Genomic DNA, 26203 nt, shown 5'->3' on the forward strand with positions numbered 1-26203 from the left:
TGCTTTATTTTGTCGTTTTTCTCGATCTTTTATCTTGTAGGCAACTGATTTTGTTGTGTATTTTATTTTTGTCGTTTTACTCGATCTCTCGTCTTGTAATTATTAGTTTTGTCGTCGTATATTTGTTGTACGTAGTTCTCGCTATATTTTCGAGTGTTGTTATAATTTTTTTTTCTATTTCATTTTTTTATATCCTTATTTCAATTGATCTTCTATGTTTTTTTTTATTGGCAGTGTTTTTAAAATTTTTCCTAATTTGTAAGAATTTTGTTATAAAAAACAAATGAATAAATATAAATAAATAAAATTGCTTTTTTCATTAGAAACTAGTCAAAATAGTGTTTTAATTTTTGAAAAGTATTGAGAAGTGGTGTTGACAGCTATTAATAGCTTTTTATAAATAATAATAAATAAATAAATGGGCATATATAAGATGCTACTTACAGCTAATGCCCACTTCTTCTCTTTAGAATTATAATTAATCTCTTTTTTCTCTTTCTTTCTCTCTCTCTCTCCATCAGACAAGAAACAGTTCATTTGGAGATGATTGTTCTGAATGCCTAGAGAAGGTCTAAAAGCGACAGCTTCAGAAAAATCTGTACTATCGAATACACACACAACAATGTCTATGTCTATGTATACCCATCATCTCTCTATGCACTGATTGTGAAAGAAAGCCGCACGCACGCAACGTTTACATCCATGTCGACGACGACGACATCGTTTAGCCCTTCGCGGAGCCCTGCTAGTTCCAGGTTGCAGTTGGGCAACGTCTCTAGGCTGAGATCTTCCTCCTTGAAGAAGCCGCCTGAGCCTCTCCGCCGCGCTGTCGCCGATTGTCTTTCTCCTTCAGCTCCTTCTCATCACGGTGGCCCCTCAGCCGTTGCCTCTGAAGCTTCCAGAACTCTCCGGGTTTGCAGCAATCTTGTCTTAATTCTCTTCAATTTCCTTCTTTTTCTCCAGATCCGTCACTGTTTTTTTCTGGGTCCTCTTTTTCTTTTTCTTTTTTCTTTTCCGAGCTTACCAATGGAATCTAGGGTTCACTGTACGAATCTCATCTGGTAATGACATTTTATGCTCTGAACATGATCGGGTAGAGGGCTAGGTGGAGAGAGACAGGGTATATAATTATAAGTAGTCAAATTTGAGGAAATTTGGTTGATTTTGCAACGACCACTGTACAGAGGTTTCACACATTTGGGTTATAATATGTATTCTTGAGGGGGATTTTTATAACATTTCTTTTGCTTGCGTAGATGTTTACACTACTTTTACTCATGATCCCTTCACATGCAAAAGCTTTTGTCACGCCAAATCAATGTTCTCCACTTTGAATAATGTTATGGGATTGACTCCACATAATCTTCTTGAATTTAGGGTTTTAGATATATAAATTGACTATTTGGTTTGCTTTGTCTCAAATTCCTTGGCAATGAGTATGCAACTCCATCAAATGTTTGTCCTAGTATACTCAGCATATTTTAGATTATAGAGTGGCGAAATGGCGTCTGACCATCAACATATAATGACAGGACTATCTTGCAGCTCAGGCAACGATTGATTTGGCCTACAGCGTAATCCTGGAACACACACTTGCTGAGAAAGAACGCAGGTACCTTATTTTTAATGATTGTTGTTTTCCATGAATCTTCTTGCACTCTTTCAAAATTCCCATCTCGACAGTGATCACACCACAACTTTCCATGCACTTCTTTTTGATTACCTAGCTTGGTACTTGTGATGTTAGGATTGAGCCTTCAGTTTGGTTTCCATCGATGATTTTCTTGTTACTTTCTTCTTTCTTTGACCACTGGAACACTTCTACGATATTGGGAAGAGGTTTGATGGCCACGACTCTTCCTTTTACCACGTCTAGTTTTTATTCAAGACAAGAAAAGATTTGTAGAGTTGTTTATGTTCAATCTCCTTATAGGCGGTCACTTCTTCAACTTTGTTCGAGTTCAAAGTGCCTATTAGGAGGGAGAAGTATTGTAGTACAAAAAGGTCTCCCTGTCTCATATCATGCGAAGTTGCTTCAACTTGAAACATCTCAGTTGTATTTCTAATTGAATGTGCTTTCTTGATGCATCCTAGATTTCCTTTGTTGTTCCATATATGGGTAAGTTTCCGCCTATTTTACTTTTGAATGAGTTGATCGACCAAGATATAATTGTGTGGTTGTTGATCCTCCATTCTTTGTTGGATGAATCTCCCTTGATGGAATTGTTATCTAGTCTCTGAGATAGTCGGTCCTCCCCTTTTCCAGTCACATAAGGAGGAATGATTGTGACCATTGTAGGTAGTTGGTCCTATTTAGTTTGTAGGAGGTGATAGACATTGGTGAAGAATCAAAAGTATCACCTAAGGTGATAGCTGTTTATGATATGATCTCTGAATACGACCCTTTGAAAGTTGCTCCACTTTAAGTTTTCAAATGATGTTCTTGGTTGTAGGACAACACCCTCCTGTTGGTAGGGTTAGGGATTTTCGAAGATGAATCGAATTTCTTCTGAGACTCACAAGGCTCTGATACCACACATAATTTGGAATGGTAATCTGTTATCTTTATTCCAAAGGTAGTTCCCTTTAAATTGACTACACATAAGTTCCTATTTAGATACTTCTTACTCTCTAAAAACATGGAGTAGTTATCTTATCGTAAAATATGAATAATTACTCCATTTAACTAGGAAAACCTAATTATCCAAATTTATTAAAATCGTAATTCTAAGCTAATCCTATTCGGATATGTTACTCTAACAGAATATCTCTGTCTCATTCTTACATAATGTTTGTTACTTACAACAACAGTCATGGAACTATTTAGTAGGTTATGTATAAATAAATTTGATATATACATTTTTTGTATTGTTTTAATATTAATGGTCATGTCCATCCTTTTGTCTTTCCTTCAATATTGACGATCCATTGAATAATTGCCTCATCTGGAAGTTGGTAGTAGCTTTTTTTTTGTTAATGCTCTATTGTTTTTGCTTTTACTCACATACATATGTGAAAATCAAGCATAAACTGGTTCAAAATGAAATGCAGCTACTCTTTAGATTCAAATTAAATACTGGTTCATGTATGCTTCAACTATAGGACATTAGCCTTAACCCTTTCCCCTTGTATTTGATTAATTACAATTTTTTTATTATAAGAAATGCTTGTATTCTGTTTGGTGGTGATATAAGGTGAGTCAACAACACTTAATTGGATTGAGTTGATATAATGCATGAAGGGCACTTACAATACTCCCTTTTTCTCGAGAAAGAAAAAAAAAGTACTCCCTTTTCCCATATTATATGAGCATGTTTGACTTTCCAGACATTTTAATGCAACTAGTTTTCATTGGTTGTAGACAAAAGTGAGCTTAATAAAGAAAAAAAATCCTTGAGAAGTGAACATAAATAATAATCGTTTCATAAGTAATTTCATCCTTGTGTTTTATCTGTGTATACATTCTTTCCGGTTGTGGATGAACTTTTGTGCTGATAACTGATACACATGTTACTTCCCTAGTTTTTTATATGCTCTTCAAACGTTTATATAATGTCATATCATTCCAGCAGCACTGAGTTTTGTGCCGCACTGATCTTTATTCTAGCAGTCAATGAGTATGTAAAAAGAAAATATTTACATCCAAAGCTCATGTTGTTAGGCATTTCTCTCTCGATGAAGTGTGAGTTGGACGGACAGTCTTTTAATTTGAGTGGTGGACAAGTTTGTTCATTTTCTCTGTGATTACTTTCATTTTATCATTATGCATTTTCATGTGCAAATCTTTCAAATCTTTTCCTGTTTGTGAACCTTTTATATTCTTGCATATTTTTTTCAATGATTTCTCACCAATGCAACTTTTGTATCTACCAGCCCAGCCGTTGTTGCACGATGCATTGCTCTTTTGAAAAGATATCTTTTGAGGTAGGTTCCTCTTCAACCGAAATTGGTTTGTTCGGTTTCATGTTTAACGGAATTGCTTTTATTTGAAAGTAATAGATTTATTGCTTAAGAGATTTGAATATAATATACAATCCACTTATTACTTTTAATGTGATTACAATGTATGCCAATTGGGCTTGGATGATATTTTTTGCATGGTAATAATGTTCTAACACTAAAATGTGTTGAGGGGTAAGATTTTATTGCTTAGAAAAATGTTTTATGCTGTGCTCCCTCCCTTCTGTTGATGAGTTCAGTCCTTTATAGCATGAAGAAAGTTAAAAAAAAGAAGATTTAGTTCCATTTTGATTTGAAAAGTTGCTATCTTTATGATATCAAATTTAGGGATGGCGATGAGTACCCATCCTTACTATCAATTAAAGGAAAAACATATTTTTCCTTTAGCTGCAATATACAACTTTTTCCAAGTCTATTGATCTCTATCTCCCTCAAGGTCCTGTATGCACACTTTCTTTGGGTCATCTTCTGTTTCATTTCTGTTTCCTGCTTTGGGAGTAAAATACTTGATATTTGTATTCTGTTTCAACTTTGAATTTATTATTATTATTTTTTTGGAAAAATGGAATTATTGGTCTGCTTACGTGAAATTATTATCTAATAGTTTGCAATTGCTACCCATGTCCCTTATCCTTGTATACAGGTTTTGTATGCATAGGGTTGGAGATGGATCATCACTCTTAGATGGTTCTCTTCTCCATCGTTTTGTACTAAAACACATTCATACAAACTGCTTCGTATGTTTTTTGCTAAACTTTTCATAAATAATTGTCTGGCCATAGAGTTATGAAATTCCATTTCCTTATCTTGTACTTATAAAAAATGTTGCAATCATAGATTACTCACATTCTATCTTGTATATTAAATGATGAAGAATCTGCTTATGATTATTCTCCTGTGACATTTGATAGTTTTTGTTTGCTCGCGAATTCTATTTTCCATGGATAACTTCTCCCTCACTTTTTAACATTTATTTGGTGATAAAATGGTAACTGATGTTGGTAGTAACTAACTATGATTGTTCATTTTGTTCCTAAAACAAAATGGGTAGTTCTCTTTGTTGTGATTCAGAAATTATTTATTCCAAAGAAAGAAGAGAAGTACTTAACTCTAGTTGCCCCATTTATTTTTCATTTGAAATCAATACCTCAGATTTGAAACATTATGTCTTATGTTGTAGGTATAAACCCAGTGAAGAGACGTTAATACAAATTGACCGCTTTTGTATGAGTATAGTTGCAGAATGTAATAATAGCTCATACAGAAGATCATCTCGATATGCAACACAAGAAAATGGGGCAACAATACCATCTATAACTTCAACTCATTTGCCTGTATCAAGTTTTTCTCCTGGGACTGCATTTGTAAAGTCACTAAATTATGTTCGTTCTCTAGTGGCTCAGCATGTCCCAAAGCGGTCATTTCAACCAGCAGCATTTGCTGGAGCACCATCAAGGCAATCACTTCCATCTTTGTCTTCTTTGTTGAGCAAATCTTTTAACTCACAATTAAATCCTGTAAACAATAAAGAAACCTCTGAGACCAAAGAAACATCATCACTATCTGTTTCAAAGACGCCTATTGCTGAAGAAGTTGACGAAACTGAAGGTATCGAGTTTATAGCCATTGATGTTCTGAAATGGAGATTGTGTAGTAACCAAGAATCATCCTTGATCTCATCTGAAGGGTAATACATTTGAATTCAAAATCTTCCCATTTGTCTAGTAAAATATTGTCAAAAGTTTGGGAAATCATCTATCATTGCTTAACATTTGTGAATTTGCAGTGATCATGTTTTAAGTTCTCAAGAGGCAACCTTGCACAATTTCCCAGAACTAGGTGCAGCAGCTCTTCTGGTTGGTGATATGGAAGCAAAAATGAAGGGTCAACCGTGGAAGAATTTTGGAACTACTGATATGCCTTACCTAGATCAACTATTGCAGCCTTCATTGCTTACTACAGTTACTAACTCTGCTTCTGCCCGTGCCCATTTGAGAGCAATAACAGCATTTAAACGCACTAAGTCAGGCCCTAATCAGATATGGTATGTGTTCGTTATTCTATTTCTTTGAAATTAATCAAATCATTCTGTTGGCAACACTGTCATTCTATAGGGACAAATTTTATATGATTGTGTGATACTATGTATGTGTTTCCTTTATATGGTAGATACTCATTGTTAATTCTTCCTTGCTGAACTGCCTTTTTTGGAAAAAAGTTCTTAAGACCTTTTCAAGTTATAGGAAACAGATCAAGAAGGGGGATTTAAGAGCTCTAATTTGAGTCTATTATTGCACTACATTAGGACTATCAGTTTGTGAATTTGTCTGCCATGTTGAAATTTATGTCTTCTCATGCTAGATCATTTGATTGAGTTGAAATTTGTGTTTCCTCTATGCTAGAGTGTGTAATTGAGTTGTATTTTTTACACAATCCAATGAAAACCAAGTATATAAAACATTAGATTCAAAATGCTGACTTTGTTAAAACAAGTTGAAATATGCTAAAGTAATTTGAAGAGAAATAGTCTGTTAATCTGGTTACTCTTATATTGATATAATTTGGGGATGAAAACACAAATAGAATAAAGTCAATGAATGTACCTTAGCAATATTCTCTATCTTAGGATTTTTTCTTGTTCCTTGCGAAAAATGAATTGTGGTCAACTGCAGGTGGAAGAAATATATTTGGAGCTAATTTATTTGGTTAAGAATGGGTTGGGGCAATCTCTGTTCAGGATTAGATTATGTTTGTTCTCTCTTTATATAACTGTTATCTGGGAATGTGCCTGATTGTTGTTAATTTTATGTTTTGGGAATTGTAGTTTTCTTTTTATAAATAAGCTGTTTAGAAATTTAATCTCTACCAGATTTAACAGTTCCTGAATGACTATAAATATTACTCATCGAAAGAGGAAAAGGCATTATATTATTCTATATCTGGATCAAGGCATTAAATTTAATATTGCAAGGCATATTTACATTGTTTAAGAAAATATTGTTGTGACCATCGTTTATTTCATTTATCAGGGAAGATTCACCCCCTTTGAACACATTTCGTCCAAGGGCTCGACCACTTTTCCAGTATCGTCACTACAGGTACACATGAATGAGAGATTGATTTATGGTTATATGAAGTATTGTTCTTATTACACACATGCTGATCATAGAAGTAATTTATTTGGGTACGTGCAAGCAACAAACATCGTGAAAATGTTTAAAAACCCGCTTCGTTGCCTGGAGGAAATTAGATATTGGCTGTATATCTTGCAGAAAGTTCTGAGTTTATTTTACTAACAGCTAGGTTCTATACGCGTACTGCGCGGTAATGTGTAAAATTATTTGTTATCTACATTATCATTTACAGTTATTCTTGAAAAATCTTATTCAACTTTTGCTCCCTCTACATTATCATTTACAGTTATTCTTGAAAAATCTCATTCAACTTTTGCTCCCTCTTTTTCTGGGCTTTCTATTTTTATTAATAAATCAATTATAAGTAACTATTTTATACCTTTTATAATTTCCTCCAATAAATGATCATGTTATTCTAAAAGACAATTCAAAATTCACGAAAATCTCATTCAACTTTTGCTCATTCCTTCTCCATTTTTGGATTCCTTCTTTATTAGTTATATAAATAACTGAAGGTTCTGCATTAGTGAAACATTTTCCTAGATTTTCATGAGTTTCTATTTGGTTATTCTGCCTCGATGTCAATTGAAAAGTAGTTGAAGTTTTGTTCCTGTCATGTTGCATCCATTTCTCATATCTCAAGCATATTGTTGTTATTTATGTATATATCATAATAAAAATTGTGATTTACTGTTGCTTTCCTCTCATGGTATGCTTGTTCATTTACCAGCCAGCAACAACCTTTGCGATTAAATCCGGCTGAAGTGTGCGAGCTAATTGCTGTTGTTTCTGCTGAGACACAACCTCCAAATCCCAGGGCTACAACGGTCTCATCTAAATTAAGTAAAAACAGTGGAAAGCCATCAATGGATGTGGCAGTGAGCGTTCTCATCAAACTTGTGATTGACATGTATGTTCTCACACCATTGTTTGTCTGTAATGCTCATCTGGATGTTCTGATAGGCATGGCATATATAACACAACCTTTGCCTCTATGCTTATACATCATTGACAACAACATTGCTGACATAACCTAACTATGTTTCTAGACGTGAGAACTTAGCATTTGCCTTTAAAGTCTTGCTCTCTCTCTTTACATACTGGACCTCCAACCATTATTATTGGAGTTAAAATTTGAAATTCCAATTTGTAGGTATGTATTGGATTCTGCTACTGCTGCTCCGCTTACTTTATCCATGCTTGAGGTTTTGTATCCATGATTTCTCACTTCACATTTTTCTTGTTGCTTTATTTTCTTTGATATGCTGGTAAGGCATTGTAATTTGATTAGCTTTACATACATAATACAACTTTTCTCAGGAAATGCTTACCTCTCCTAAACCATCATCAAGGTGTCGTGCTTTTGATTTGATCTTAAATCTTGGGGTTCATGCGCATCTCTTGGAGCCAATGATACTTGATGATAATAATACCATTGAGGAAGAGTATTCTCAAGAATCTTATTATGAAGATACAACTCAACAGACTGATCAGGGAAACAGAGCACCAGAGTATTCTAATATTGAGGCTTCTTTGGCTATTTCAAAATTTGAGATTTGGATCTTGGGCATTCTGTATGAGATTCTTCTTCATCTAATCCAGGTACAAACTTATCAAGTTTTTCATTTATGAAATTAGATGATGTGGTATTTTAATGGCTTGAATAGAGGCCAAATGCACTGTAAAGGTTTCTTATTTGAAGAATAAAAAATATGATTACATGGTTTGAAATAGAGGCACACACATCCTATTTGTTGCTTCTTGTATCTTGCATCAGCTGAAACCTAGCCTGAAAAAGAATATCTCTAATTGAGAATAACAGGTATAAAATGTCTGCTCTCTACTTTTGCTGCATTAATATCTGTTCATGCATAACTGATCATTAGTTTATGTGGAAAATCACTCTAGGCGAGGGTATACCTAATTATAGAAAAATTATATATACCCCTTGTTTTCCTAATTCCCTTAAATAGATATAATATTTGGTATGATCAATTAGTCCCTACTGAGTCATTTGTGTGCTTATTTAAGGCATAACTTCATTATGTAATTCTTTAAAAAATTATAAAAGACTCTTGAATCTCATAATCCTACATGGTATCAAAGCTTCATGTTACAATTTGAGGGTCTTTCGCTTCCTCGCTAATGGCCAGTGTAGCTACTGGTGGAGGGCGTCGTTGGTTCTGCCTTCGCCAATGGCTGGTGTAAGAGGCTTCTGGTTTTGAAAAGTCAAATTGTATCAAATTTTCCTTACCCATTTTGTCCTCCAAAAAGGCAATGTCTTTCTCCTCTCGACACTCTAACAATACACAACTCAAACGGGTTTTTCTCGAGTTGGTGCTACGTCCACACCGAAATTCATGTTGCCTTCGTCTCCTTGTTCTCTCCGGTCGCGTTGTTGCTCCCTCAGTGCCAATATTTCTCATTCAACAAACCTCATACTCTGTCTCCTTCTATCTCTCACATTGTTGCTCATGTAACGCCCATTTTGCGGAACTCCCATCTCACGCGCAAGGTCGATTCTGTCTCTAATCACTCCACACACTATTGCTCCCATAGTGTCAAAGAAACTCAGCCTATCTGAGTCTAAGGCTCCAACACAACAAGCCAATCTCACTCACAGACTTGCTCTCAACCGTCCTTGGTCTCACAGGCTTAACCCTCTTAGTGATGAGCATTTATTTCAATTGGGCCCTCCCTCGTTACACAGGTCATCGCTCCCAGAATCATTATGAGACTTGTTTGGGTTGAGTTGATATTGATTAGTGGGCCTAAGTTAATATTGTTAGTTGGTTTAGTGGTAGTATACATAGTGACCTTTTTTTTAGTATAAATAGTGACCTAAGTTTCATTTGTAATGGATTGAATATGTTGAATGTAATTTTGTTTCTCTCGTAATGGATGTTTTTTTAGAGAAAACAAAATTGTACGTATGTTTAGATGTTAATTTAGGGCATTGTTTAATTACAACAATTAAAGCATTAACACTGATGCGAGTAAAAATATGTAAATCCTAACTAAAACATCTTAATGGATTTCTTCTCTTCTCACATTTAATGACTTCTCTCTTCGTAATCCTAGATTTCTAGTTACTTTGTTACACATTAATAACAGGCCATTCACACAACCTTTCCCAAGGTTATTCTTAAATTGGGTGGACTTCACATGCTCATTTCTCTCACGAGTTTCTCAAAAAAACCATTCCACACACTTCAATGTCTCGTTGCCCTCATGGATAATGGACTAGAATTGGAAATCATATATTACCTATGGTTGAGGGACTGTAGAAAATCAATCTAGGCTATTCTATCCCTAATTATAGGAAAATTATCTATTATTACCTAAATCCCTTTCTTAAATAGACATAATATTTTTTATGATCAATTGGAATTCTTAGAGTTTCCTTAATATCTGTTTCTATCTTAAGTCTTTTTTTTTGGGAAAACTCTATCTTAAGTCTTTTGTGTCTCTTTCAAGGCATACTTCATTATGTAATTTATTCAAGATTAAATAAATAAGAGAAGTTACCCTTAAATAGACGACTTTCCCTAGGCGAGGAGAAGAGACTGGCGCGCCTCATGGACAATAATTTTACTCTGACCGACTCTCCCGAATTCAAGACTAGCTACATCTTTCATGCGCCCCTCCAATGGATTTCATCCCTGTTTCCTTGGAAGGAGGTGTGGAACTCGTTCTATGGATGAGAAGCTATGCACGGAGAAGTCTTGACATCTACCAAACTGAAAAGGAATTTCATTTGGTTAGCAGGTGCGTCATTTGTTTGAAGAGTGAAGAATTCATTGACCACATACTTCTACATTGCAACCTTGCCAAGAGAAGCAGAACATCCTTCATTTCCAATGGGATACTCCACGAAATGTAGTAGATTTTTGGGTCAAATGGATTGACTAGGGTTTTGCAACAACATTGCAGATGACTGAACCAATCCCTCTCATCATGTGGTGGACGATCTAGAAAGAAAGAAATAGAAGAGTCTTCGACTGGAAATGCTATAAGTTTGATCGTCTCAAAGGATTCATGTCGCGTTCGCTTCAATCCGGAAAAGGGTTGTATGGAATGAGAAATTTTCGATTTTATTGGCATTTAAACTGCTTCCATATGTATTTTGTTTCTTCTTTCTTCTCTCCCTCCACCCATCTTTTTGTAACGTATGAATGCAATTTGCATTCTTTTTAGTGAAAAGTTGACCTTTTTCAAAATATAAAAAAATAAAATAAATTAGAAGTTTTTATCTATTCTCTCTCTTGAGTATTGTAAGCATACAGTATCTTAATAGTTCAGATAGACATATAAACACAAGTTTCCTTACACAGTGCAATGTTGAAAATTCTGAGATCACACAGTTGAATATGACTTTCTCAAGATTTACTTGGGGACTTTGACTACTCATTTCATTGCTTACTTACTGGGCATACATTGTTTCTCTATGAATACAATTTGAGTCCTCATACTCATGATGTAGAGCAAAACTTTGTGAACAGGTATATGGGAGTGTGTTTTGGAGGACCCACTTGTATTGTATTTTAATCTTGGCCTCCCATCTTCAGAAATAACTACTACATGTATTGGGTGCACCATAAAATGTCTGTCTTTGAAATTGAGCATATAATTTTTTATTGTGATTTATAACAGTTTTTTCTTATGATAGTGTTTTTCATGGTTGGTCTCCTTGTTTCTTAATAATGATGGTTGCTGCTTTGATTTTATTGTCAGAGACAAGAGAAGGAAGAATCTGTTTGGGCATCTGCCTTGAGTTGTTTGCTTTATTTTGTTTGTGACAGAGGCAAAATCAAGAGGAAGAAATTAGAAGGTCTTGACATAAGAGTAAGTGAATCTTCTTGTATGGATGTTAGAAAAGAGAGATATTTTATCTGTTTTGTCTTGTTCATATTGCCTGATGGAGCAAGTTTGCGATACAGCTTTAGATGGATGAAAACAATTCTGATCATGTCTTGTCTGGCTGATTGATATAGTAATTTCTGAATCTGATTTGAAATAGATGCTGTTAGATATGGGACAAAAGGTGAAATTGGTTATAGTGCTCTACTATTGTTTTGATTCAAACTTAAGCTACTTGGTTTTCCATGTCAGTGTTGTGATCTTGTGGATTACTAGTGTTTGAAATTTGTTTCTTGAATTGTTACAAAGATAACTACCAGTCTCAGCTGGGTGTTCCTTTCACATTGTATTTTGGAATATTTTAGGAGTATATTGTCAGTTTATTAAGATATCCCTTATCCTACGTGAACTATGATTTCTTACAAAAACTAAATCTTGATGTCTGATCTTGTTTCTTGCTGGTACTTCTTCTGTTTTGCATCAAGAAACCTGGTAAAGGGGCTAATATTAGACTGTTGGTTTAGTACTGCCAAATCCTGATACTATAAATAACTTCATCATCTATTCAAACTCTTCCTGAAGGTGGTTAAGGTGCTGATAGAACTCAGTAGAAGATATTCCTGGGCAGATTTAGTCCGCAGCAAACTTATTGGCATACTAGCAAATATGTTTTATGAAGCTTCGTCAACAACACCAAAGTTTATTGTGGAGCAGGTTGATTTGATTGGAGGAATTGAATTTGTCTTTCTTGAGGTATGGCAACAGCCTCTTGGCAAAACAATTCATTTTGCATATATGATATCTGCCCATGATTCCACTTATCTAATTCATGTAATGTTGATGATACATTTTTTATGATTCTATTTGTGCCTTCATTTGGAAGGGAAAAAGAAAAAAGAGAAAGAAAAAGTGGGGTGGGGAGGAAAGAGAGAGTCAACTTGTTAATTGATTGAATGATCATTGTTATTCATGTACTAAAATTGTTCATGCACCAAAAAGCTGTGTATGTGCACGTCTTGAAGTTAGACTTTGCATGAGTTAATCTTTTAGGTAGCCAAACTGTACCAGTTGGTACAGCCACTATTATGAGGAATAAGCTAGTAGTTAACCCAAAACATTAATACCAAAAGAATCATCTCTCTCCTCTGTGGAAACTGTTGTTGGATCTTCTAAATTGTTGTGTTCCTAACTTCCATATGAAGAGGAATCGGTGCATTACAGTTTACTTCTAGATGTAAATGTAAGCACTCACTTGTAGGTTTGCTGATATCTGAATGAACCAGTCTTCAACATAATGCTTGAATGGCCTGGCAAAGTATTAAACTGAAGCTGCCTGCGTTACTGGCTCATACATAGCTATATATGATCCATAAAAGGCTGAAAAAGGATTTTCAAACTATGCACTTTACAGCTTGTAAACCAGGCTTTTCTGTTTTCCTTGTGAAATTTGATGCACCTCATATCATATCCATATTTGTTGTAACTGTCAGCATTTTCATAATGCAGTTGATGCTTTCAAATTCATTGGATGAAAGGAGGAACCTCTATGTGGTGCTTTTTGACTATGTTTTGCATCTAATTAATGCAACATGCATAGCTGCTGGCATATCAGACTACACAGACGAGGAGATCCTTTCTATCGCTACTTTGCTTACACTTGTAGATGCACCTGAAGCTTTTTATATATCTGTCAAGCTTGGTGTTGAAGGAATTGGTCAGCTTTTAAGACGGTCTGTCTCTGCGTCATTGTCCACATATCCTAACAGTGAGCGGTTGAACATGGTACTTGGCTATTTTACCTATATTTGTGTACTTTCAACTGAATGTATAGATTTTTATAATTTGTTCTTATTTCATGCTTGCTCTTGATATATTATGTTGTTACCTCTTATTTCACTTATTCTTCATGCATTACTTTTTCACATGCAATTTACAATCAAATACCAGAACTGAAATTGTTTTGCCAATTCATTCTCTAATGAAGTTTATCCTTAAAAAAGTTACGTTCCCAATACATTCATCTTAGGCTTTCTAGAGTCCACACCATGACTACTTGTATTAAATATGATCTTGAGTCTGGTATCCATATGTACAAAAGTTCTGTTGTGAAGGAAATGATTTAAGCTCAATTAGGTATAGAATTCATACCCAATTAATTTTGCAGTAAGCTTGGTTATGTTTAGTTTAATTTCAGTTTTCATTTGCCTCTTCACTGCTTCTATTTGCTGTTTTTGAAGGTAAACTTTTCATTAAAAACAAAGAGCGTGAGAAGCGTTCAAATTTTACAAAAATGGGGAAGGGGGAAAGCAAAAAATTTAAACAGAAGCAACAACAGGATGGGCTTCTTGCTATTGACAGCAATGGAATTGTTTGTTTCCAAACCACACTAATATGTTACCACATCTAATGCAAGTATCTACAGCATATTTTGCACTGAATCACTATGCAATTTTCAACTTGGTTATTTGTCTAGTATGGTTTCTGTTTATCCTTAGCTAATACCGGTCTTTCCACAATGACCCTTACATTTATAATTCACTTTTAGAAAGAAAAAAACATACGATGAGATCTGAATTATCTAGGCTTCTCAACCTCAGCAGTTAAGAACATTATTGTTTTGTACTTTAAGCAAAAAAAGAAGTTAAAAGAGACCATGTGATAAAAAGGCAACCATAATGTATGAATCATGAAACTCAGGTTCCATGGCTGCCCAAATGGGTTGGAAACTTCAGTTGCTGGTCAATCTTGATGATGTTCTATTAACCAAGTAAAGATACCAAAGGAAGTTCTTGACACTCATTGTCATCCTCTTTTCTTTTTCTTTCTACCCATTACATGCATTTTGTCTGCCTTCTGATTTCTAATCTCAGTATGCTTATGTCGTGGTGTTATTTTGTTTGATAGGAATTTGCTGCATTTTTAGTTGTTCTGTTGTATTATTTTCACTTGCACGCAAATATCTGTACTTTCATTAAAACTTTTTGCAGTTGCTTTATAGCTAAAAGTTCCACCTTGTTCCTGCAGCTTTTGGAGAAGGTTACTGATAAATTTGATGCATATATTACTTCATTCACACATTTGGACAAAGAATTCACGGAGATGATACAAATAACTAAATCTTACAAGTCCATGCTAAGCATTGAAGATGGTCCACTAGGACACAGTATTGGTATGAGATTGAAGCTGTCTTGGGCAACATTGCACTCTCTTCTTCATTCAGAAAGACTTGTTTGTCGCCAGCATGGTTATGTGTGGTTGGGGGACATACTGATGGCTGAAATAAGTGAAGAAAGAGATGCAACATTTTTTTCAAATATTAGAAACTTGCAGCAGAACATTGCCCTTGCTGGTATTAATGACTATTCAGATGACTCAGATGTTCCTCTACCAGTTTGGCTCATGTGTGGGCTATTGAAATCGAAAAGCAGTGTCATCAGATGGGGCTTTCTGTTTGTTCTAGAAAGGCTGCTTATGCGCTGCAAATTTTTGTTAGATGAGAGCGAGCTACCACATTCATCTCGCAGTGATGCTGCTATAGACCAAAACAATATTCGTCTTCAGAAAGCCAATGCAGTAATAGATATTATGAGCACTGCTTTGTCTTTGGTGGCCCAAATAAATGAGACAGACCGTATTAACATATTGAAGGTATGTCATTTGTAAATATAAATTCTATAATAACCACTTTGATTGGACTTGCATCATTAATTTTGATGCATATATTTTTCGTCACATAATCTTCCATGATCAATGTTCCATTGTGCTTCTTGTTTCATGCAGTTCCTAGCAACCCCACAGGTGATTAACCTCATTTCAATATCATAACCTCAATGCTTTCTGACAACACTAGTCTGCCTTACCAAACACAACAAATCTGTTGTTGTGAAATTTCAAACTACTGAAAGTATTGAGAAATAAACATTGATACTGACGATATCTAGTGTAGCCCCATGTGGAAAACATAACTAAACTACATACATGTGAAGTCTGATATAGCAAAAGGCTGATAGGAACACTATATATCAATTGATTGCATTTATATTTGTGGAATTGGATACATCAATGTAGAATATCTAGTTTACCAAGATTTTGGCATTCATCAGATACCTTATGGTAGTGGATGACAAGATTTCATTATTTCTTCCAATTATATGAAGGTGAAGTTGAAATAAATCTAATAACCAATAATAGTCAAACTAGAGTTTCTTTCTGTTTTGGTTTGGTTTAATAGCGCGACCTTGTGGATGCCAAGGGTCCAATCTTTCCAATTTTTTTAACTTGAATATCATCTTGAATACTATCTACCTATTTGTTCTGGCCTGATTTTCATCTTGATCATTCTTTTTCTCAAATAAGTTATTATACTTGCCTATCAGAGATCAGCCATAAACTAAGCACATTTCCTTTGACTTGTACCTAATTTGTATCTAAGCAGATGTGTGATATCTTGTTCTCCCAATTGTGCCTAAAAGTTCTTCCTGCAACACCGTCATCTTATAAAGGTGCAATACATGAAGATAAGGCTTTGGGCAGAACAGATGGAATTAGAAGGGACACCATGGAACGAGCACCCCATATGGGTAATAGCTCATGGGAAGAACCAATGGAAGATATGAAGTGCAAATTTGTCCAAAATGATGTTACAGTATGCGGGACAGCCTCAATGGCTGCATTGCTTCTCAGAGGACAAGCTATTGTTCCAATGCAGTTGATTGCTCGTGTTCCAGCTGCATTATTTTATTGGCCTTTGATTCAACTTGCTGGTGCTGCTACTGATAACATTGCATTGGGTGTTTCTGTTGGGAGCAAAGGAAGGGGAAATTTACCAGGTGCCACTTCAGATATTAGAGCTACTCTTTTGTTGCTTTTAATTGGGAAATGCACTGCAGATCCTGCAGCATTTCAAGAAGTTGGTCGGACAGAGTTCTTCAGGTTAGCCAAAAATATGATACACTTGTTTATGAGATCACATTCATTAATATACAGTCAGACAACCTTTACTACAATTTATTCTATTGCAGAGAGCTTCTAGATGATACAGACTCCAGGGTAGCATATTATTCTTCAACATTTCTTTTGAAGGCAAGAAGTCTAAATTTTGTTAAATAAGTTATTGAAACTTCTGTTTGTTACATACTTATGAACTGATTGAGTTTCGTATTGTAGAGAATGATGACAGAAGAACCTGAAAATTACCAGCGGATGCTTCAAAGTCTTGTTTACAAAGCGCAACAGGTGCAACTTTCTCTTAACTATCTTAGTGTCTTTATGGGTCAAACTTGTTGATTTTTTTTTGTCTCTGTTTGAATATAGCCCAAACAACTGCTAACTTTTATATTCAGGTTCTATTGACTGTTGACGCTTCCTCTATATATTGTTTTTTATATTTTCAAGTGCTAGATTGTATATTCTCTTTTCCCTTTCTTTGTTTGATTGATAAAATGGATTGCGGTAAAAAATGCCAAGTTAAGTATCAGACCAAGATTAAAATAACATGATATATGTCACTGGGTAAGACCTAGAACAGCTAACAAACAAATGAAAGTGTCTTAGAAACACTTATGAAATAAGGGCCCATTTGGAAACACTTCCATATTAAAAAAATATATATTTGAATCTGGAAAAGGATCAAGATATTGAAACAATAAGTGTTTCCAAATGGAATATCAAATCCAAAGAGACTGAACTAGTAACCTATCTGCACTGGAAGTAGAAAAGAAATTTATTCATGGTTAGCACAGATACTCGGCTTTAGTGTTATATTATACGTTCTGGGGGAACGACAATCCTCACAGATTACAAAGGATTTCTTTGTTTATTTCATAAAAGTTCTCATTCCTATTTTCCTAATATTTGTTGATCTTGTTATAATATATAACCTTTTTTTCCCAACCAACCAGTTTTATAACATGTTATTTGAGCAATTACAGTTTTCTTTATGGGTTTATGATATACTGGTAGTATTTCTATGACTGGTGTCTGGGTAGTAGTTTATTAGCGGATTCCTTTTTAATATAAATAAAAAGAATGTGGCTGGATCCTTGCCTTTTTTCTCTTTAACTGAGTTAATTGGCTGTGTCTTTTATGCAGAGTAACAATGAAAAGCTTCTGGAGAATCCATATCTTCAGATGCATGGCATACTTCAACTGTCAAATGAATAACGAGTGAATTATCTGGCCAGTTTTTAGTTTGCCAGCAGCTTTCAAGAAGTTGAATATTTGTTATTGCTGATACCCTTGAAACGGTTGAATCATATCAATGACTTTCTCTGTGTTGGATGACAATATTACAGTGCCAGATAATAAGCCCGCACAGGGTAGCATCAGATATTTACTCTGTTGCTTCTCTATGGTAACTGACTAAATGTGCTTTAAAGAAATTTCCTGCATGTAACCTAGGAGATATTTGGGATGGAAGCAAAATACCCAACAGAACTTGTACTTTGTAAATTGAAGAATTAACCTGTGAATCAAGACTCGGACGCGGACTGCCCTTCTGGAGGAAGTAGAGATTTGAAAACTTATCTTGGGCCAATATCCATGATAAGGACAGGCTTCCTGTTTTCCAACTTCAGGTAATTATGCACCATCCCTCTATATTTTAAATTTTTCTTTAATAAAAATATTAATTAACTCATGAAATCAGGTTCAGTTTTTATCCTAATTACAACATAAATGACTTGGGACAATGCTTTTGTGGACTTACTTCAAATGCTATGGAATACAAAATAAAAAAAATTGTGGCGCCAATTCATGAATAACATGCTGCTTTGCTTGCTTACATTAATTTTGCTAGAATCATGCAACTGTTTTGACACAGCACTTGGAAGAGAGAATACTTTGCTATCTTGATTTTTTGATTAGTAGATGGATGATGATGGATGTTTCTTTTATGTATACAGGAAGCCATCAATTCAATTTTTATTCCAATTCAGTCTATTTAAAACTACTTTGGAGCTTCCCTCACCAGGAGCAGCAATCAACGTCGAGGTGCATGCCTGCATTTATAAGGCATGTTCCGGTTTTCCTATCATAGTTTTGAATATAGTTTACAGTTCATTCAGTTTTGTAAACTTCGTTATCTCTGTTGTTACCTTGATTGATCTCTTTTCTTCTTCTTTTTTTTCCAAATTTTATGTTGGAGGATGGTTTATTATTGCCTTGTTATGTAAATTTCTGTTGTAAAACTAGTCTTGACAAATAATATACAGCTTCAGTGTATATAATTTTTTTTTTGTGTAGCATTGACTGTTGAAAATGGAGGATTATTAGATTTTACTTGTTTAGAAACAAGTTAATAATTTTGGATTGGTAAGTAATTTCTTATAAATGTTAAACCTTTAGATGGTTTTTCTTTATCAACTGCAATTGCCTTGCTCCTTGTTATAAGTATGTTTGATTATTATTTGAAAATTCCAATCTTTTTTATTATTATAGAGATTCAGAACTCCTAATTTAGGTAATTAGTTAAATTTTTACAATTTTAAATTTACACTATTAAGATATTTTATGAGGTTATAAATAATTTTGATTTTATAACATTTTACCCAAAAAAAAAGTGAATTTATTATATTTATAAATTAAAAATATATTTATTATTTATTTAAATAGCTAAATTAATATTACTTTATATTATCATTTATTTATGAGTGTAAAAACTTAATTATTTATATAAAAATAATAATAATATTATATGATTAATATTCATGTAAAGTAATTTTTAGATTTTTAGTGATCTTTCTATTTTTAAAGTTTACAATTAGCCAAATAAGTAAATTTTATATTGGTGTATATATAACGTTCATTAGGTTTTATATATATTTTTTTTTACAACTTACATTACTTTCCTTATTTTTTTCAGATCATTAATGTAATTAGATTAATTTTGAACTTTATCTTGAAGAAAAATAAATGTGATTAAATTTAAATAAATTAACAAATAGAAAAAAGAGACTATTTATATCATATAATATAAATCTATGAAAATTTAGGAAAGTAAAAAAAAAAAAAGAGTCAAACAACCTTATCTACTATTATAAACTTCGTAATAACAGAATGAATCAATTTCATAGGTCTACCTACTATGGTCAAAAGATATCAGCCACCAGAATATATCATAAGAGAAGATGACCTATTATTATTTTAGTCCAAGCATACCTTCAATAGGATTATTAAATATAATAACAAAAACAATTATATAATCTAACATTAATCTGAGCAAAAAGAAAAGACTGATTTTAACATATGAGAGATACTAAATATGACTACATATATGTTTCTGGAAAATCCGGTGATCTAACAAACACCCATATCTGCAAGTATTATAAAACATTAATTGACCTAATTTTCATGCATTATAACCACAGAGAATGAATGCATGCACATGAAATTGAGATTACAAATTGCTCTAAACGAAATGAAATCAAGAAACAAGACAGAGACAAAGTAAGGTTGCTTTGGTATACAGTTCTGACATCTAATCATGGAAGATGTACAAAGAGTTTTGTTTTGAGTCAGTTTCTTCAATGTTACAAAAAAAACAAAAGGTGTCATTGTTCTATACAACTTCATAATTGCCACCTCATCAGCAGCATGCGAAGACATCCTCCTGAAGAAGCAATAAACGCAGATGATGCTAAGTTCGATCCCCATTGAAACGCACAAAAAGCAACATTAATAAAATAAACGGATTTATAACATATTAAGGGGGGGGGGGGGGGGGGGAGGGGGGGGGTTAATACTACTTATGATTATCACACAGTTCTCCTTCTGAATCATATATCCAATCAAAGATTGTCAGATTATTGGACAAATCCTAAAACCAAATAGATTTAGTAACACAATCTTAATCAAGTAAATAGTGTTATCATAGTGACGGAAAATAACCCAATGCAGTAGATCTCCAGCATCACACTTCTCCTGTATGACAAATTCAGATTTTACGCCTCTCTAACTAATCACAATTTTATCTCAGAAAGCTGAGCATGTATGTAGCAGATGTCTTTCATCCATGCTACAGTAAGTTTGGCTATCACTTATCAACTTGGTGTGGAATGTATGTCATTTTTTTTCCTACTTAATATTCTCTGTAACTGTAAGTATACACATAATGGCAATTTTTTAATGTCAGTTAGGGTAAGGAATTTCTTGTTTTTTTGAATAAGTCAATTTTGCATATAAAAAGGTTTATGAATACGAAGAACGTTCTTTTTACTATCACCTGGAAAACAAAAAAAGCGGAAAATGAATAAAGGAGGAAAAGTTAGATTCCAATCAACTCAAAAAATCTCATCATATGCAAATTCCTATTTGTCAATTAGGTAGTGATTCAAATAAAGTAAGTTTAGCTTCTAATCTCCACCTCATAACAAATAGTAACAAGTTGTTCATTCGCGTGTAAACGAACATGTAACAAAAGGGGAAATCGGCATGCTTTTGAAGGAGAAACACATCAATATATATTACATAATAATCTCACTTGTAAAGGAGACACACACCACTTAACATGGCTTGACCATAGTGTATGCCCATCAATAGAGATGCAAAAACTTACACCAATAAAGTAGATGAGCACTATCACTCAAAGCATTCATCCAAAAAGCCCACAACCATGGACAACAGATGTTTTCAATGTGCACAACAGGCTACTAGGAAGTCACAGGTATATAATGGATTATTCTTTAAATGCCCATCGTCTATCATGCAATATATATCTCAACTATGAGCTTGTTTGATCTGGGGTTATTTCAAAACAATCTGACTTTTTTTTTTAAAACAAAATCTTGCTTGATGGAAAAGTGGATCATTTGGATCAATTGACCAAAATAAAGAATTAAGTAAAGATGTTTTTGACATTTTAGTTGATTTGATAGAAAAAATTGGTTGATGATGAGATGTTAGATTCTTTGGATTTAATCCAAATAACCCACATCAAACAAGGCCTATAATTATCGTAATCAAACATGGGATTGCTCCAATCCATGAGTACTTGTTCACCCAATGAAAATTACACCACTAAATTAAAGTCAAATGCTAAAAACAACTAAAGAGGAAAAAAATTATCCAGTGTTGTGCTAAATCATTACCTCAATAACAGTTCTCGGCAGGAAACTTTTGCATGCTAAAGAATTGGGGAAATCCGAGTTACAAGTGAATCCACTCTTCATGACTTCATCTACAACAAACTTAGCATGGCGGTGAAATTCTCAGGTTCTTCATCTTGCTTAACCATCTGTTAAACAAAATGATGTACAATCAAACTTTCAAATTCTATAGTACCAGTACACACGTCAACGACATTCATCCAGATTCCCCTTTATATGAAGGGGGAATAGTATGGAATCCTGATCAAGCTAGCAGTAAGAACTTGTTTAATGTATGTTTTATTTTTTAAAAATAAATCATATTTATTTTTAAAAATGAAAGAAAAGAAAACCTTGTTTGATGAAAATGAATTAGTTTAGGTTATTTGAGTTAAATGACTACAATATCTTTACAATTTAATATTTTAAAATGTGATGAAAAAATAAACTTAGGGTATTTTAATAGTTTAGTTGATGATTTTGATTGTGAAGTCATTGATAATGGGATAAGGGGTATATTTTGGTCATCAAACAAAGCCTAAGATGAATGTTAACCTCATAATTCCATTAACGCATAAGACCTTGCAAGAGTATAAAAAGAAAAAATTACCTGAATCTGTGTATCTTCTGGCAGACCCAGTTGGGTCAGAACATGAGAAGCAACTTGCTTCAAGTCAAACTCATTTATGTCAGTGAACTCTCTGTTGCTACCTAATTGGACCTCGTATTTACTATAGTCAAAAGATCTCCCTATCCAGATATACACAATCCTATCATCTGTTACTGATGAACTCGAGCTCAACCAAATGAAAACGAACAACGAGTCAGAATCCAAACAACCAGCCCTAAATCCCACAATCTTCTCCAAGTTGGGCCAACGGTATGCACTTACATGCATTGCATTACAAATTGCTAAACTATTGGCCATTGTTTCGTTAGATCCTATTGAAAAATTTCTCAGAGGAATGTCTCTGCATCCACCATCACTGTTTTCACTCACTAATTTTGGCTCATCACATGGATGAACGCCACATATTTTACCTGTGTCTCCGTCTAACTTGAAGCTTTCACTTAAGCACAATTCGCCTTTGGACATGTGATTTTCTGTTTTATGAATCTCAAAACTATAAGTGCAATCAGAGCCAATTTCGTTGACAGAGTCTTCTTCACTGGAAAGAAAACTGGAACCAAAATTATTGTTTACAATGTCTTCAGGTCGGGTTGGCAGAGTGAGACATTTTGATAAGCTACCCCTACGCTGCGCAATGGACAGTGGAGACCTTTTAGTTGATGAGGATATTGAGTGTGAGCGAGGGACTGACATAAAGTTAACATCAATGAAGTCTGAAGTCTTAGTTATAGATTTTGGGGAGATTTTGGAAGAGGCGAGGGACAAATTAGACAAACCAGGTAAGATTGAAAATTGGGGACTAGAGCAAGGCAGTGTTGTTGTAGACATAGCAGGGGAATTCATTAGAGACTTTGAACTAACACTTGAATCAGAAGAGATGGAGTCTGGAGAAAGGTATGGGGAGGAGGAGGATGTGGATGAGCTAGATGATGACAATGATATAGATGAAGGTGATTCATGTGCAGAAGAAGACGCTGATTTTGCTGTTGAATTATCTACACCAGCTGTTGTGATAGCTTCTGGGTAAATTCTCAAGACAGATAACTTCGAGGCTGAGACAAAGTCCTTCATATTTCCAAAAGCAAACCTCCTCCTTAGTGTGCTCCAGCTGTTTTCCCTTGCAGGAAGATGAGTTTCCCCTTCTGTTTCATATGAAGAAAAAGGAGGAACAAAACCCCCCATAATTGCCTTGCGAAATATCTCAAAGTCCAAATCGTAGGAATCCACTTTCCTCTCTCCAGGACAAATTTTACTTTTTGATTTGATGTCATCTCCATTGCAGGACTTGTTCATCATGGGTAAAAGACTTGAAAAGGCATCCCAAAAGTATGGAGGTTCTTCCCCTTCCTTAATCATTTGTACAGGTCCCTGAACTTTTTCGTATCGAACAATTTGGCAAACAGCTCCCCTGGCATCCCTTTCCAGGATGGTTTCACATTTATCACCAATCCAAACATAGATAGCAGATGGAACATGAATAATAAATGCACCTCTAGAATCTAATGCAGATGGTGTAGGGTCATTGAGAAGTTTAGGGACAAGATGCAAAGGATCATATGGTGAATGTGGGGCAATTCTATACAGCCTCAGAAGGGAACTTGGGCTGAGAGGAATAGCATGGACCCGTTTCTGACACTGTAGCAACTGGCAAGCAAATCCCATGTTTGGATCAGCAATACCTCGAGCTGCTTTCACATATTGAAATGCATCATCAAAGCTTTGCCCTTCTCTCCACATAAGATACGCAATTACCAAAGATGTGGACCTTGATACCCCCTGACAGCAATGAACAAAAACCTTTCCTCCTAGCTCCCTGACATCTTCAAAGTAATCAAATACATCATACAATATACTAGTAATATCTTCAGAGGGACTATCTTGCAGCCACAAGGTTCTATACGTGAAATTAGCCTTGAAATACTCGGGGCAGGCGAACCCTACACAATTTAGAATATGGGTGATCCCATTCTTTTTAAGTATATCCTTATCTTTTGCAACTGCATCGCCACCGAGATATACATGGTCCGCAACCTTGGAGCACTCCTTGTCGAAAAACGCAATTTTTTCTCTCTTCACAAGTCCTCCGTTCTTGTCCGAGCTTCTCTGGATAGTTGACAAGTCAAGCTTCAATCTCTCTCCAGTCGTCCTCCCACTCGGCGTTGTAGGAACCGGCCATTCTCCAACATCATCAGAACCTGCCTTAGGCCACTCGTCTAAACTTCGACGAGATATTGACAACGGCTGAAGAGGTGGCAAGCATGACCTACCCTTGGATCTTGGGGTTAAGGGCAAACGCCTGACTTGACCTCCATTACTCCCATTAGGATCTCCAATATCCTTATCGCAGTCGGTATTCAATGGCGGCAACATAGACCTAGAAGATGACCAAGATGCTGAACGCCAAAACATCCTTCGGGTCTCTGGCAGATGGCAAGGCTCCTGAGAGGCAACGTTACTAACCTCTCCCGAGATAGAACCTTCTTTATCCGACATCCCAGTTCAAATCCCTAATGTTTGAAGTTAACAGTTCAATCTCAGAAATCAAAATATCCCTATTTTTTAACCAGAAGAAGAAATACAAGATCCACACTCCATAGTTTCACCTGAGAATCCAATTGGTAACACATAAGTGAATCAAAATCACAAATCTAGAACACTATAAAGGGAAAACCTAGACAGTTAAGAACGCAAAACCCCTAAAACTGAAAATAGTAGCATAAGATATAATCAGATCAAGTAATATAAAGAGGTAATAAGTAGGTATCCATATTAGTAAAGCGGGCGTTATCAAATATACATACAAACAACGGTGAATCGTGAAAATTAACGTTGTTGGCCGCAGAAACACATAATACAGAAGATGAATAATAAAACAGTTCCGACTCACCAAATGAACACGATACGATGATGACCAGATGAGAGAGTGAGACAGTAGAAGAACAAGATGAAGAAGAAGATGAAGACTGACGACGCCGAGTGTGGGGAATGTGAACAGAGAGAGAGAGAGAGCGAAACCTGGAAAAAGAGATACAGCAGTCTTTCTCAGTTAAAAATGTTTCTTACCTCACCAAATTACCATTTACCAACCCTCACAATTACTACTATATAGTAAATACTCACACCTTTTCTTTTTCTTTTTTCAACTTTTAATCTTTTGACTATTATTAATACATTTCGATAAAAAAAAATTAATCAAAAATATTTTAAAAGTCAAATTTGTATAGGTTTTTCTATATAACTGACCAAATTTTGTAAAATATGTAAATAAATATTTACTCACCAAAGTGGCCTAAAGTGTGAAAAATTGTCTACCTAAAGTCTTGTTCGGATTTAAAAAACTTAAAGAGGGAAAAAAGTAATGATGGTTGATAATTTTGAGGAGGTGATGATTATTTTTTGATAAAAAAACTTAAAAAGTATTGATATATATAAATAAAATAAAAAAATAAAAATTTAAAATAAAGGGTATTTTAGCATTTTGGTTAATGAAATGAGTGATGTGATTGTTAAGGAGTGATTGATTGTAAATTTGATTT

At 34.6% G+C, this 26203-nt stretch overlaps 2 protein-coding genes across 2 annotated transcripts; one reads left to right on the top strand and one right to left on the bottom strand.

Annotated features, from left to right (window-relative positions):
* The first annotated feature begins 436 nt into the window (after positions 1-436).
* On the top strand, positions 437-19190 carry LOC124931310. Its single transcript, XM_047471745.1, has 18 exons — positions 437-912; positions 1533-1612; positions 3874-3924; positions 5141-5647; positions 5747-6004; positions 6990-7058; positions 7825-8004; positions 8248-8299; positions 8415-8696; positions 11829-11939; positions 12537-12707; positions 13461-13736; positions 14979-15602; positions 16390-16886; positions 16976-17036; positions 17121-17189; positions 18045-18529; positions 18857-19190. The coding sequence occupies exons 1-17, from the start codon at positions 703-705 to the stop codon at positions 18114-18116; spliced, it is 3570 nt and encodes a 1189-aa protein (XP_047327701.1). The 5' UTR covers positions 437-702; the 3' UTR covers positions 18117-18529; positions 18857-19190.
* Positions 19191-20332: 1142 nt separating this feature from the next.
* On the bottom strand, positions 20333-25699 carry LOC124928889 (protein-tyrosine-phosphatase MKP1). Its single transcript, XM_047469139.1, has 4 exons — positions 25555-25699; positions 22647-25270; positions 22040-22185; positions 20333-20562 (listed from the first exon to the last, which is right to left on the bottom strand). Exons 2-3 carry the CDS (start codon positions 25158-25160, stop codon positions 22129-22131), a joined length of 2571 nt encoding a protein of 856 aa, XP_047325095.1. The 5' UTR covers positions 25161-25270; positions 25555-25699; the 3' UTR covers positions 20333-20562; positions 22040-22128.
* Positions 25700-26203: the final 504 nt, after the last annotated feature.

The sequence above is a fragment of the Impatiens glandulifera genome, chromosome 3, assembly GCF_907164915.1.
Source record: "Impatiens glandulifera chromosome 3, dImpGla2.1, whole genome shotgun sequence".
NCBI lineage: Eukaryota > Viridiplantae > Streptophyta > Magnoliopsida > Ericales > Balsaminaceae > Impatiens > Impatiens glandulifera.